This window comes from Diospyros lotus, chromosome 10 (genome assembly GCF_014633365.1).
Source record: "Diospyros lotus cultivar Yz01 chromosome 10, ASM1463336v1, whole genome shotgun sequence".
Classification (NCBI taxonomy): domain Eukaryota; kingdom Viridiplantae; phylum Streptophyta; class Magnoliopsida; order Ericales; family Ebenaceae; genus Diospyros; species Diospyros lotus.
Genome location: NC_068347.1, coordinates 35,307,752 through 35,323,023, shown reverse-complemented (window position 1 = coordinate 35,323,023; position 15,272 = coordinate 35,307,752). Strand labels below are relative to the sequence as shown.

At 37.5% G+C, this 15,272-nt stretch overlaps 2 protein-coding genes across 2 annotated transcripts; both read right to left on the bottom strand.

Annotated features, from left to right (window-relative positions):
- Positions 1 to 409: 409 nt before the first annotated feature.
- LOC127811271 (stemmadenine O-acetyltransferase-like) lies at positions 410 to 1,753 on the bottom strand. Its single transcript, XM_052350983.1, has one exon. The coding sequence runs from the start codon at positions 1,751 to 1,753 to the stop codon at positions 410 to 412; it is 1,344 nt and encodes a 447-aa protein (XP_052206943.1).
- A 12,775-nt stretch (positions 1,754 to 14,528) lies between these two features.
- Positions 14,529 to 15,272, bottom strand: LOC127811270 (BAHD acyltransferase BIA1-like). Its single transcript, XM_052350982.1, has one exon. The coding sequence runs from the start codon at positions 15,270 to 15,272 to the stop codon at positions 14,529 to 14,531; it is 744 nt and encodes a 247-aa protein (XP_052206942.1).

Here is a 15,272-nt window from a genome sequence, read left to right as displayed (position 1 = left end):
GTCCCTACATATGGGTGCATTAAATTGGGCATTTATTCCTATGGATCTGATGATTGGGTCTACGATACCAAAAAATATATTTTTGTGCCAAAGGTTGAAGACTTTCACATGCATTGGAGAAGACGCGGCAAGAACAGGGAACCCATGACGAAAACTCACATGGATATTTAGTTAAATATAAAAACATTTCATTAATGCACTTTTGTTACTACAATTCACATCTTAGAACCCAAACATGTGCTTAGGATACAAGAATTCATGTAAGATTTGAATTGTAACTCTTTCAAACATCTTATGATGATATTAATTATTGTTACAAAATAAATTAACAGCTAGACAAATAAAAGACAAGAAGTACGAAGATGGAGACAAGCAAATTTCTTTGAACTGATCAAGAAGCAGCACTAAACTATGATGATGGCACCCAAAAACATGGATTTGAGGGAGCGTAGCACATGAATTTAGGGTCTTGTTCCAAAATAGCCATTTCAGGTTCGTCCAAGTGCACCCATGCTTCTATTCCTCCCTTCACGCTGCTTTCTGCTAAAAAAGCCCCATTCACAAACACTGAACTGGGGAATCCCCAAACATGGCTAACCCAAATAGGCTTTCCCCACCCAAAGTCCAATTCCGACAATTTGAAATTTCTCAAGTCGCTAACCATGTACATTTTGGGTCTTTCTTTGGCATATGCTTCGTCTCTTTCTTCCATCAACTCGCGAATCTTGTGACACCCTTCACCCCCTTGCATACTTTGGATAAATTTAGAGTCTAGTTTTTTAACTGCTTCCTTCACGCGACCCACCACAACTTGCAGCTCATCGTCTTCATTTGTGTGGGTTGCATTGTGGTGTGCACTTGTTAGCCAGAAGATATTCCCAAATGCGTTTTGGGACAATGGGGGTGCCATTCGTTGCCTCATGTTTACTGCAAAGACCAACGTGGATGGGTGCTGGGAGCCTTTGACTGTTGCGGAAGCAGCCATTGCACGCGTCCAGATTAAAGAAGTTATCACTTGGGAACTGCTTGGATAAGGAACTAGCTGGCTAGTGGCCTTGACCTTGAGGGCTTTTATAGCGTTACTATTGAACACAAATCTCCTCAAGGTGCTTTTCCCTTGATTCAACCAACTCTCCTTGAGAAATGCCATGCTACGTGGTAGTTGTTCGGAGCTAGGAGGGAAAAGCGAGGATGCTGAGCTGAGGTCAGGGAATATTGCTTGGTCTTGACAGCCGCTAGACAAGGCAGTCCAACACCTAAGGAAAGAAGCCATTGTATTTGCATCTAACACCTTGTGCGACATTGACAAACCAATGGAAATTCCCCCAGAAGCAAATACGTTGGCTTGAATAGCTAGGTGAGATAAGGTATTTGGTGGCTCTGGAACGAAGCCTTGGTAAGGAACAAATCGGTGCAGGACTTCGATTTCAGGTCTTTCAAGAAACTCGGACATGTCACAACGAACATGGGTTTCTATGAATAGAACTCCTTCATCATTGCAATCAAACGACATGTGATCCTTAAGCCGACCAGCCAACGGATAGAAGCGAGACAGGGTTTCGGACAGCGAACTTTTCAAACGAGCCAAGATTTGATTGATAGAGCTGACATCGGGTATGGGGTAGTGAAAGACGAAGGGGACGTAACCAGTACTGACGAGCTGGTCCAAGAGAGAAATGGTGAAGGTTCTAAGGTGAGAGGGTGTTGGAGAAGTTGGCTTGATGTAGTCCCTTGAAACAACTTGAATCTTCATGTGGATGGTCTCTTTGAAGAATAAAAGATTAATTAATGAAGAGCAAGCAGAGGCTTACAAAGACACGGAGAGAGAGTGAGAGAGAGGGCTGGAGAGCTCTGGGTTTAGAGACTTGGTACTTTCGTTAATTGATGTGAAGGGCCTGAAAGAGAGAGTAGCCTATATATATAGCAGCAGGGGATTGAATGTATATGCGTGTTAACTGGGGTCAAAACTAAGAAGTTTGTTGAAAAACGAGAGAGAGAGAGAGAGAGAGAGAGAGAGAGGCCTTGCGACATGATCTATCTATCTATATTTGAAAGTCATGTCACACGGTGTTTCGAGATGGGATACACACAGTTTCCACAAATAAATAGTGAAAACAATAGTTCCAACGGGGATTTATTCAACTAATACGCCCATATATATATAAGTATTAATATTATAATTAGACGATGCTCACGTAACATGAGGCGCATTAAATTAAATTAATTATCAAGGCTTTGTCTCAACCCAGGGGCTGCTGGCCGCTGGCCATATCTATGATTTCGTCTGGGCTGGATGCAATTTAATTATATACCTATCCTTTAATTAATGTGAAATAAACTTCACAATTTTGCTAATAATAACTGCCATGCAAGGGTTTATAGTTTCAGAAATGTTAATTATTGTCCAAGAATGTAGAAGAATTTATGTCATTCAGAAGTCACATCACTAAAGTTGTATCAGAGGTTAAAGCATCAATCAACTCATATGATGAACCCGAATGACATGATGTACAGTAGCGAATATTGATTCTGATTGGATGATGCTCTTCAAAGCACCTGAAGAAGAGCAATGCGAGAAAACTCAATTTAGGTGGAAGATGGGTAGTGAAGTATCGTTTAGGATAGGGTAGAAGTGATTTTCATGAGCAAAGTTCAACTACAAGGTCTAGAGTATTTATCTGATAAGCCTTCTTTTAGAGATAATTACGATAGGATAAGCTCACAGCATGAGACAAACAACCTCTAAAGCAAGTAACCTCAAGCGCAGTAAAGATAATCACATGATGGGGTTTCTAAGTCTTCTTTGTATCATTTGCCCTGCAACTATAAATCTGAGACAAGATATTTCACACTCATTCACTAATTTCAATCTAAATCACTCTTTGACTCCTAAAACCATGGAAAACCAATAATCCTTTGTAATATGAGAAGGTCTGCCAATTCTTATCGTCATCTTTATTATGAAGTTCAATCGAAAAGGTATGTAAAAATCTAAGGAGTGAGTCAAAGGTATCCAATTCATTTGTCCATCATACATGGATATTTAGTTAAATATAAAAACATTTCATTAAAGACGCGGCAAGAACAGGCAACCCATGACCAAAACTCACATCGATATTTAGTTAAATGTAAAAACTTTCATTAATGCACTTTTGTTACTGCAATTCATTTGTCCATCTTAGAACCTAAACATGCGTTTAGGATACAATTCGTGTAAGATTTGAATTGTAACTCTTTCGAACATCTTATGATGTTTTATTATTGTTACAAAATAAATGAACAGCTAGACAAATAAAAGATAAGAAGTACAAAGATGGAGACAAATTTCTTTCAACTGATTAAGTAGCACTATATAAACTATGATGATGTCATAAAAAAACCTGGATTTGAGGAAGCGTAGCTTAGGAACTCAGGATCTTGTTCTAGAATAGTCATCTCAGGTTCATCTAAGTGCACCCATGCTTCTATTCCTCCGTTCACACTGCTTTCTGCTAGAAATACCCCATTGATAAACACTGAACTGGGAAATCCCCAAACATGGCAAACCCAAATAGGTTTTCCCCACCCGAATTCCGACAATCTAAAGCTTCTCAAGTCGCTGACCATGTACATTTCAGGTCTTTCTTTGGCATATATTTCATCTCTTTCTTCCATCAACTTGCATATCTTGTGAAACCCTTCATCTTCTTGCATACTTTGGATAAATTTAGAGTCTATTTTTTCAACTGCTTCCTTCACACGACCCACCACAACTTGCAGCTCATCATTTTGTTTTGTGTGGGCTGCATTGTGGTGTGCACTTGTTAGCCAGAAGACATTCCCAAATGCGTTTTCGGACAATGGTGAAGCCATTCGTGGCCGCATGTTTACTGCAAAAACCAACGTGGATGGTTGTTGGGAGCCTTTGACTATTGCAGAAGCAGCCATTGCACGCGTCCAGATTAAAGAAGTTATCACTTGGGAACTGCTTGGATAAGGGACTAACTGGCTAGTGGCCTTGACCTTGAGGGCTTTTATGGCATTACTATCGAACACAAATCTCCTCAAGGTGCTTTTCCCTTGATTCAACCAACTCTCCTTGCAATTCGCCATGCTACGTGGTAGTTGTTCGGAGCTAGGAGGGAAAAGCGAGGATGCTGAGCTGAGGTCAGGGAATATTGCTTGGTCTTGACAGCCGCTAGACAAGGCAGTCCAACACCTAAGGAAAGAAGCCAGTGTATTTGCATCTAACACCTTGTGCGACATTGACACACCAATGGAAATTCCCCCAGAAGCAAATACGTTGGCTTGAATAGCTAGGTGAGATAAGGTATTTTGTGGCTCTGGAACGAAGCCTTGGTAAGGGACAAATCGGTGCAGGACTTCGATTTCAGGCTTTTTAAGAAACTCGGACATGTCGCAACGAACATGGGTTTCTATGAATAGAACTCCTTCATCATTGCAATCAAACAACATGTGATCCTTAAGCCGACCAGCCAACGGATAGAAGCGAGACAGGGTTTCGGACAGCGAACTTTTCAAACGAGCCAAGATTTGCTTGATAGAGCTGGCATCGGATATGGGGTAGTGAAAGACGAAGGGGACGTAAGCAGTACTGAGACGCTGGTCCAAGAGAGAAATGGTGAAGGTTCTAAGGTGAGAGGGTGTTGGAGAAGATGGCTTGATGTATTCCCTTGAAATCACTTGAATCTCCATGTGGATGGTCTCTTTGAAGAATGAAAGATTAATGAAGAGCAAGCAGAGGCTTACAAAGACAGAGAGGGAGAGGAAGAGAGAGAGAGAGAGAGAGAATGCTGGAGAGCTCTTGGTTTCAGAGACTTGATACTTTGGTTAATTGATGTGAAGAGCCTGAAAGAGAGTATAACCTATATATATATATAGCAGTTGGGGATTGAATGCATATGTGTGTGTTAACAGGGGTCAAAACTAAGAAGTTTGTTCAAAAACGAGAGAGAGAGAGAGAGAGAGAGAGAGAGTGAGAGAATGTATGTGTGTGTGTTAACTGGGGTCAAACCTAAGAAGTTTGTTCAAAAACGAGAGTGAGGGAGAGAGAGAGAGAGAAGGGGGGGGGGGGGGGGGGGGGGGAGGCCTTGCAACATGATCTCTCTCTCTCTCTCTCTCTCTCTATATGTATATATATATATAAAGAGAAGTGAATCGATTAATTAAAAAAATCATATTTGAAAGTCATGTCACACAGTGTTTCGAGATGGGATACACAGTTCCCACAAATAAATAGTAAAAATTATAGTTCCAACGGGGATTTATTCAAGTAATGCGCCCATATATATATATATATAATTAAGTATTAATATTATAATTAGAGGATGCTCGCGCAACATGAGGGGCATTGAATTAAATTAATTATCAAGGCTCTGTCTCAACCCAGGGACTGCTGGCCGCTGGCCATTTCCGTGATTTCGTCTGTGCTGGATGCAATTTAATTATACACTGCCGATATATATTGCAACCCTTTTCAATCGGCAAAACCAATCAAAAATAAGTGCAGTAAAATAGAAACAAAAAATGACAACACAACGAGTTACGTATTCAGATCAAAAGATCCTACTCACGACAGAGATTCCGTTTCTAGTTAATCTACTAATAACTTTCGATTAAAATCGGATTACAAAATCATAATAAGAACAAAACGTATTGCAAATACATAAATTGAAAACAGAAAACAAAATACAAGAACAAGTATAAGATCTGTTCTATCAATCTCAAGATCATGTCAAGAATCTGATCTATCAGTTATACCAAATTTCTCACGCCTCAGGTGATTCAACAATAGAGATTAAAATAATATAGACTTACCAAGTGATCTTACAACAAACCAAAGCCAATTGAACAAGAGAAAGATTTACAAGCAAGAGAGAGTCTCACTTCATGTGCCGAACTAGGATTTTAGAAAATGAAAGAGTGAGTGATTTGATTCAGTTAGGGCAAGAAGCTGCCCTTATATAGCAGCAGGCAACGAGCTGCACTGGGGCAAACATGCATGGGCCACACGAAAAATGGGCTTGGCTCATAAAACGAGATCTAAGCCCAATGGCTATTGGCCCACCAAATAATCAGTAAATCATATACACATTTAAACTTCAATTAAATGTAAGTAAGATAAAACTCAAATGCATATATCAAAATGCAAATAGAAAGCACAAAACAAATAAAATGATAATACATTTTGAATCATAAATCCTAACATATACGTATCCTTTAATTAATGTGAAATAAACTCCACAATTTTGCTACTAATAACTGCCATGCAAGGGTTTATAGTTTTAATTTTCAGAAATGTTAATTATTGTCCAAGAAAGTAGAAGAATTTATCTCGTCCAAAAGTCACATCACTAAAGTAGTGTTAGGGGTTAAAGCATCAGTAACTAGTAGGATGAACCCGAATGGCATGGTCTGAGAATATTGATTATGATCGGATAATGCTTTTCAAAACACCCGAAGAAAAGTAATACGAGAAAACTCAATTTGGGTGGAAGATGGGTAGTGAAGTATCGTTTAGGCTAGGGTAGAAGTGATTTTCAAGAGCAAAGTTCAAATAGAAGGTCTTAGAGTATTTATCCGATAGTTTTTTTTAGAGACAATTATGACAGGATTAACTCTCTACATGAGACAAATAACCTCTAAAGTAAGTAAACTCAAGCGTACTAAAGAGAATCACATAATGGGTTTTTTACGTCATTTGTCCTAACATCTATAAACTTAAGTCCTTTATAGTATGAGGAGGTCTGTCAATTCTCATCGTGATCTTTATCATAAAGTTCAATCATAAATGTATATAAAAATCTCAAGAGGGAGTCAAAGGGACCACATCACATCCTTCTTTCAACCTTTTCTAAATTATTTCTAAAGTTATTGACTGACTTAAATATCAAAACGATATCTTTCCGTCAAGTTTAGGATTATATCTATTCTAATTTTACGTGTGCAGAAAGTGCAAGGGTAGATTAGCTTTAGACAAGATCCAAATTTTGTATAAACTTTATAAATTCAATTCATAATCGATTTTTGATGTCATCAAGTTTCTAATACATATTTATTTAAAAGTAAGACAATTAATTATTTTATAAACATGGTAGTAGAGTTGTTATTATATTGACAATTATGGCATGTGGAATTGCCATGAAAATTTACTCTAGATATTGAATAATATAACCTATTTATATACATATATTTATATGTTATGTCTGTGTCACTTTTTTTTTTTTTTTTAGTTTCCATTTGGGTTCTAAAATTCACCATATTATGTTGATAAAAGATAGAATGGTTAAAGGGAGACTTATTGAATATAGATCTAGTTGTTTCGATTTTTAGTAGTGTTTTATAATTAAATTAAACTTAAAAAGGAGTGTAAGTAAATATTAACGAATTTTTAAAGTTAAATGTGGTTATTTATTTAGATTTTATTTATTTATATAGGAATAAAAAGGAGGGAAAAACTCGTTCTTGGTTCCCGTATAACTGGATCTTTCAGAACCATAAAAATCCAAGGTTACTCTTTGAACACTCCTAGTGTTAAATTTTGAGAAAAGTTACTCTTTGAACAGCAATTAGGTACGATAAAAGTTAAAAGCTATATTAGAGAGAGTTATTATCTATTGTTTATCATCTGCCTCACTATCGTCGTTTCTGTTCCCTGTCCTTATATGCGTTCCCATCGGCATCACCACCTTCATCATCATCATCATCATCTACCCTCGTTGTTGGCTCATTCTCCAGCTCTATCCTTATTTCTTCCCAGGAAATTGTTTTATTTAAAAATTATTTTAATTCTCTAAGAAAAACACTTTTCCCAAACAAACAAATCTCAAATTATCAATAATTTTATTATGAGATCATTTATCTCTTGGACTTTTATGGTCTCTCCGTTGTGTTAAGCTCTTGCTACATCACTATTAATTGATTATGAAAATATTATTTGAATATTTAAATTTGTTATTTATGGTGGTGTTTTATATTGATATCTTATATTGTGTCTCATATCAATACAAATGTATAAGATATTAACACAGAATGTAAGTAAAAATATCAAATTTGAATGTGTAAATAATATTTTCAAATGACTTATTGCAATTGGAACGTGTATAAAAAATGGTAGCACTAACCATAAACTAATGGTGTAAATTACACTTCTAGTTTCAGAATTTTGTATTTCTTAGTTTCAGAATTTGCAACTTAACTATCAATTTTGAATTATTTTGATTTAATTGAAATGTTGCTCGACTCTGTAAATAATATTAAGAGAAGTACTGCATAGACATTAATAAATAATATAGTATTGGGATGATCGCATTTATGCAGTCCCTGCTTCTCATACTCTCGAATTTGGTAGAGGAGGTAAATCGTAAGTGTGAGGTTTTACATCATTATGCAGTGCGAGAATCGAACTCACAACCTATCGATGCAAATCAAGTAAATTGTTTGTCCAACCACTCGACTTATACCCTAAGCGCTATATGTATATAGTCTTCGTTAACCAAAGATGTGCTACAATACAATTAAGGATTCAGGTCAAATTGAACTAGTAGTTGCTCCTTAAACGGCATCGAGTGCTCCAATCAAAGGTGTATAATCCGCTTATATATAACGTCATATAATACCATTGTTACAAATAAATAACTAAAAAGAAAAAGGGGTGAAATTGGAGACGCCAAAAGCATCAATCTATGACCGTGATGATGGCATTGAAAAACCAGGATTTGAGGAAGCGTAGCGTAAGAATTCAGGGTCCTGTTCCAAAATAGCCATTTCAGGCTCATCCAAGTGCACCCATGCTTCTATTCCTCCTCCGTTCACGCTGCTTTCGGCTAGAAATATCCCATTTACAAACACTGAACTGGGGAACCCCCAAACATGGCTAACCCAAATAGGCTTTCCCCACCCGAAATCTAGTTCTGACATTCTGAAACTTCTCAAGTCGCTGACCATGTACATTTCGGGTCTTTCTTTGGCATATGCTTCATCTCTTTCTTCCATCAACTTGCGAATGTTGTGAAACCCTTCACCCCCTTGCATGCTTTGGATAAAAGTACTGTCTAGCTTTTTAACTGCTTCCTTCACCCGACCCACCACAACTTGCATCTCATCATTTTCATTTGTGTGGGCTGCATGGTGCTGTGCACTTGTTAGCCAGAAGATATTCCCAAACGCATTTTCAGACAACGGCGATACCATTCGCGGCCGCATGTTTACTGCAAAGACCAACGTGGATGGGTGTTGGGAGCCTTTGACTGTTGCGGAAGCAGCCATTGCACGCGTCCAGATTAAAGAAGTTATCACTTGGGAGCTGCTTGGATAAGGAACTAGTTGGCTAGTGGCCTTGATCTTCAGAGCTTTTATGGCATCGCCATCAAAAACAAATCTCCTCAAGATGCTTTTCCCTTCGTTCAACCAACTTTCCTTGAGATATGCCATGCTACGTGGTAGTTGTTCGGACCTCGGAGGGAAAAGGGAGGATGCTGAGGTAAGGTCAGGGAACATTGCTCTGTCTTGACAGCCAGTAGACAAGGCAGTCCAACACTTGAGGAAAGAAACCAATGTATTTGCATCTAGGACCTTGTGCGACATCGACACGCCAATGGAAATTCCCCCAGAAGCAAATACATTGACTTGAATGGCTAGGTGAGATAAGGTAGTTTCTGGCTCGGGCACGAAGTCTTGGTAAGGAACAAATTGGTGCAGTAGCTCGAGTTCGGGCTGTTTAAGAAACTCAGACATGTCACGATTAACATGAGTTTCTATGAATAGAACCCCTTCATCGTTACATTCGAACGACATATGATCTTTAAGTCGTCCAGCAAGTGGGTAAAATCGAGACAGGGTCTCGGAGAGCGAAGTCTTTAAACGAGCCAACACTTGTTTGACGGAGGTGGCATCGGGTATGGGGTAGTGAAAGACGATGGGAACGTAAGCAGAAGCGAGGAGCTGGTCCAAGAGAGAAATGTGGAAGGTTTTAAGGTGAGGGGGTGTGGGAGAAGAAGGCTTGACGTATTGGGTTGAAACCAGTTGGATTTCCATATCCATATATATGTGGATAATGATAGAATGAAATGGTTGGAAGAGGCTGGAAAGAGTTGCAGCAGCAAGAGCAGAGGCGGTGGATGGAGTTAATAATAATTCAGAAGCTTTTGGTTGGTTTGGTTGATAGAATTAATTTGGGGATGAGAGATGGAGATGGAGATGATGTGCCTCTGTATGTATGCATATGAATATATAGCAGCAGCTGGGGACTGGGGGGAGGGATGTTGTTTGTTGATTGCGGTCAAATTAAAGTGTGTTCAAAACGAGTAAGGGCTTACATAATGGGAAAAACTAGCTAATCGTCTCTCTTAATTAATTATAAAGAAGTTAAATAATGTTTACCAAGTCATACTGCAATGGCTTGGTCTTTAATTTGTTTGGACGACGTTTTGGTACACACGGTTCCCATAAATATATAAACGTCACAATTTGAACAAGAATTCACCTAATTAATGTTCCCATTAATATAATTATAACCCATACGTGCATGTTCAACCCAGCTCATATATATTAATTATTAATTCCTTGTCTTAAATGGGTTTGGCTCAACTCCAACCAGCAACTCACTTCTTTATGCATTTGCATTTACCCGCCACTGAATTGATTTATTTTTTTGAAAAGAGTCCGTCACGGTGCATCAGGTATATTCTTATGGTTAGAGTGTGATTTAATATTTTTAGCCAAATCTTTTAAATAAGATTTTCGGAAATCAGTCTAAATACCATATGTCACATTCTAAGACATTTGATATTTTCATCCAATGATGGAAGTTGAGCTTCGTCGACAGTTTGAACTGACCACTAATGGATTGTATTTGCATGAATAATTGTTAAATATTTTTGGTCAAAATTAATAAAGATGAAGACTGATAATGCTGCGTTGACTAGCTGCGACAAAAATGAAAATGGACTGTAATGTTAATGCATGTGTTGTATAAGGTTTAATGAGTATTATTTTCATCAAATCTTGTCAAAACAATAGTTAGACTCCATTTGTTTACTGAAAATGTTTTTTTAAAAAATAATTTCTTGACTTTTAAGTATTTAGGAGTAGAAAAATATATAATTCAACAAAAAATTAATTTCACTCAACAAAAAACCTAACTTAAAATGATATATAAGTTGGGAAAAACGACTTCTCATTTGCTAGCTTCCCTTGTCCTAAAACGCTTTTCTTGACTCCTTTTGTCCTACAGTGCCTCAATTACCCCACTTTTGTGCTCGTTATTGTCATTTGTGTCTTGCTATCATCGTTTTTATTTGTCATCTTCCTCATTATCGTTGTTTTTATTTCTCATCGTTTGCATTCCTATTGACGTCGCCCTTTGCATCGTCGTTTGGCCCTATTAATGTTGGCTCTTTCTTCAACTCTCTATCTATTTGGTCTCTCCCTCTGTCTGTTTTGCTATCTATCTCTCTCTCTCATTGTTTGGTCATAATAAATGCCCAAATTCTCACATTACAGCCCAATAATAAAAAAAACAATTAAAAAAAAATTATTTTTAAGAAACTATTTTCTTTAAAAACTGTTTTCCATTCTGTGGTCTCTCCTATGATAAGCTCTTGCTACATCACTATTAATTGCTTAGGAAAATGTTATTTGAATATTTAACTTTGTTATTTATGGTGATGTTTTATATTGATATATACGTAAAAATATTAAATTTAAATATTTAAATAATATTTTTATAAATTGCTTATTGTCAGTGAAATGTGTATAAAAAAGGGGGGCATGATTTACCAAAAAAAGCGCGCGAGGGGGGGAGGCATGCATATAAAAAAAGGTAATGCTAACCATAGACAAATAGTGTAAATTGTATTTTAATTTTTTACCACAACCACTAAATTTTGATTTTTGTTACAATTGAGTCTCTCTTTTGATTTTTTGTCAAATTCTATTAATGAAAACTAATAGTGTATATATTACCATAAATATTAAAATTAATTGATCATGAGGTTTATGCTAATTATAACATTGAATGGTTTTTAATTTTATATTAATATCTCACGTTAGTTTTTGTTAATAAAATTTGATTAAAAACTGGAATATGGATTGAATTATGATTAAAAAAATAATATAATATTTATAATAATAAAAATTAAAATATAATACTTAATTTATTACAAGATTTAAAATTCACAAACTAATTAGGTGATAAAAAAGAATAATATTTTTGTGACAACTTTGGAGGTGGTGCTTGTAAAAAAATTCTCGGATTGAGCCAACTGTTGAACAAACAATTAAGGGTGAGTTTTCTGTCGGTTCAATGATTGAATTATTCAAATCAAGTAAATCAATTTTTTTTATAAAAATTAAACTAAACCAACTAACTAGATGCTCAAACCGAATAAATCAAAAAACAGAAAAAAAAATGAACTAATTCAAAAAAATGAAAAAAAACCGAAAATTTGATTAAGAAAAATGATGTCATTTTTGACATTTCGATTAATTTGATTATTTTAATTTTTTTTAATACATAAATTAAACTAAATTGAAATAATCAAAACACTCAAATTTAAATCCTGAACAAAATTAAAATATAGATTGAACTGAATTAAATGGCCAATTTCAAATGGTTGGATTTAGTCATTTTAGTTTAATTAAAATGTTGTTCGCACGTACGAAAATATCATGTGAAAAACTGCTTAGATATTAAAATAATAAATAAAAACATGTATATATAGAGTCTTCGTTAAATAAATATATATTAAAAGTACAATTAAGATTCAGGTCAAATAGAACTGATAGATGGATAATGCTAGACGAACGTAATGGCAGACAGAAAATTAGACAACCCTAACAAAATTACATATCTAACCTTTAATGTAAAAGACAAGTTCACCCTCACCTCTCACTCTCTCTTTCCCTCTGTCAAAACCACCCTCTCACTTTCACTCTCTCTCTGTCTCTCACTCTAAAACCCACTTTTATCTCTCCCCCACTCTCTCTCTCAAACCGGGTTGCAGCGTCCGCCCCCACACAGTCGCTCGCATTGCCGTCGCCGCCACCCCTGCTCGCACCATCGTCGCCCGCCGTCTCCCCGCCAAAACCGCTCGCCGTCAACCCCCCCGAGAGTCAATTTGCTTAGTGGAGTCTCTTCGGTTTATTTGGCATTAATTTTAGTATATAAGACAGTAAAGGTTGTTGGCAATACCACTTGTGAAAGTGTTATTTTTTCTGTAGCTAGCAGAGGACTGATGTGCCAGAATTTTGTGAAGCGTAATGATAAACGAAGAGGAAGTATTCGAATTATCATACACAAAATAGGTGGAGACTATGATTTCAACAATCAATAGAATAGCAATTTCACACATTGAATTGAATCCTGAAATATATACGAGGACAATAAATTTAGGGACAGTAATTCTTTTAGTTGAATGGCTTCCTCAATCTCATTTGTTTGAGACATTTCCTTCTAATCTGAACAATTGGAGCAGAATCAGCAGATGCCGTTACCGAAATACTGAATTTTGAATTATAAGGTATGGAACAAACTGGAGATTATTGGGCAGTTGTACAAGATGTGACAGATTTATATTGTTGTTGAAGCGGCTTTGGCAATAGAGATACCTGGTTCAAAATGTTAAGTTTCCTTTAGAAGTGATTGTGTAATTTTTTTTTTTAAATTATTGACAAGGAGATAAATTTGTGATTTGCAACCATTACACAGATGAGGTGAAGTGTTAACTTAGTTATGTGAAATGGATGGAAGTTATGAGTTTCACTCTATGTGCGACAATAGATGTTCATTTCTCTATTCAGTTTGTACCATCTGCCCAATCTGGGTTGCTAGATTTACACTGCTATTTAAACATTTTCATCGGCCAGGGAGCGACCCTGTGAGGGCGGACAACGGCAGCGGGTGGCCATCCGAGCAGCGATGAGGGGCCGGCGGTGGCCGTCCGAGCCGCGGTGTGGTAGGTGCACGCTGTTGCTCGCGGCGGAGGGAGGGGCGACAGTCGACGAAGCTCGCGGCGGGGGGGTGACGGCTGATGCTGCAACTAGCGAGGGTGGGTTTGAGAGAAAAAAATGGGGGAGAGAGAGAGTGGGTTTGAGAGAGGGTGGTTTTGAGAGAGAGAGAGTGGGGGGGAGAAATGGAGTGGGTTTGAGAAAGGGTGGTCTTGAGAGAGGGAGAGTGAAAGTGAAAGAGTGAGAGATTTGAAAGTGGAGTGGTTTTGTTCTTTGGTGGGTTTGAAAATGGGCGGCGAAAAATTAATTCAAAAGCATTTGGTGGGTATTTTAAAAATACCAATTTATCGCGATATTTTGATATTAAAATATCACGAGAACTTAAGGTTGTCTAATTTTCTGTCTACCATTACGTTCGTCTAGCATTATCCCTGATAGTAACTCCTTGGACAGCATCGAGTGCTCCAGTCGAAGGTGTATAATCCGCTTATATATAATGTTATATAATACCATTGTTACAAATAAATAACTAAAAAGAAAAAAGGAGTGAAATTGGAGACTCCAGAAGCATCAATCTATGACTATGATGTTGGCACTAGAAAACCTGGATTTGAGGAAGCGTAGCTTAGGAATTCAGGGTCTTGTTCCAAAATAGCCATTTCAGGCTCATCCAGGTGCACCCATGCTTTCATTCCTCCTCCGTTCACGCTGCTTTCTGCTAGAAATACCCTATTCACAAATACTGAAGTAGGAAATCCCCAAACACGGCTAACCCAAATAGGCTTTCCCCACCCGAAGTCCAATTCCGACAATTTGAAACTTCTCAGGTCGCTGACCATGTACATTCCGGGTCTTCCTTTGGCATATACTTCCTCTCTTTCTTCCATCAACTTGCGAATGTTGTCAAACCCTTCATCCCCTTGCATGCTTTGGATAAAATTACTGTCTTGCTTTTCAACTGCTTCCTTCACCAGACCCACCACAATTTGCAGCTCATCATTTTCACTTGTGTGGGCTGCATTGTGGTGTGCACTTGTTAGCCAGAAGATATTCCCAAATGCATTTTCGGACAACGGCGATGCCATTCGCGGCCGCATGTTTACTGCAAACACCAACGTCGATGGGTTTTGGGAGCCTTTGACCGTTGTGGAAGCAACCATTGCACGCGTCCAGATTAAAGAACTTATCACTTGGGAGCTGCTTGGATAAGGAACTAGTTGGCTAGTGGCCTTGATCTTCAGAGCTTTTATGGCATCACCATCAAAAACAAATCTCCTCAAGATGCTTTTCCCTTCGTTCAACCAACTCTCCTTGAGATATGCCAT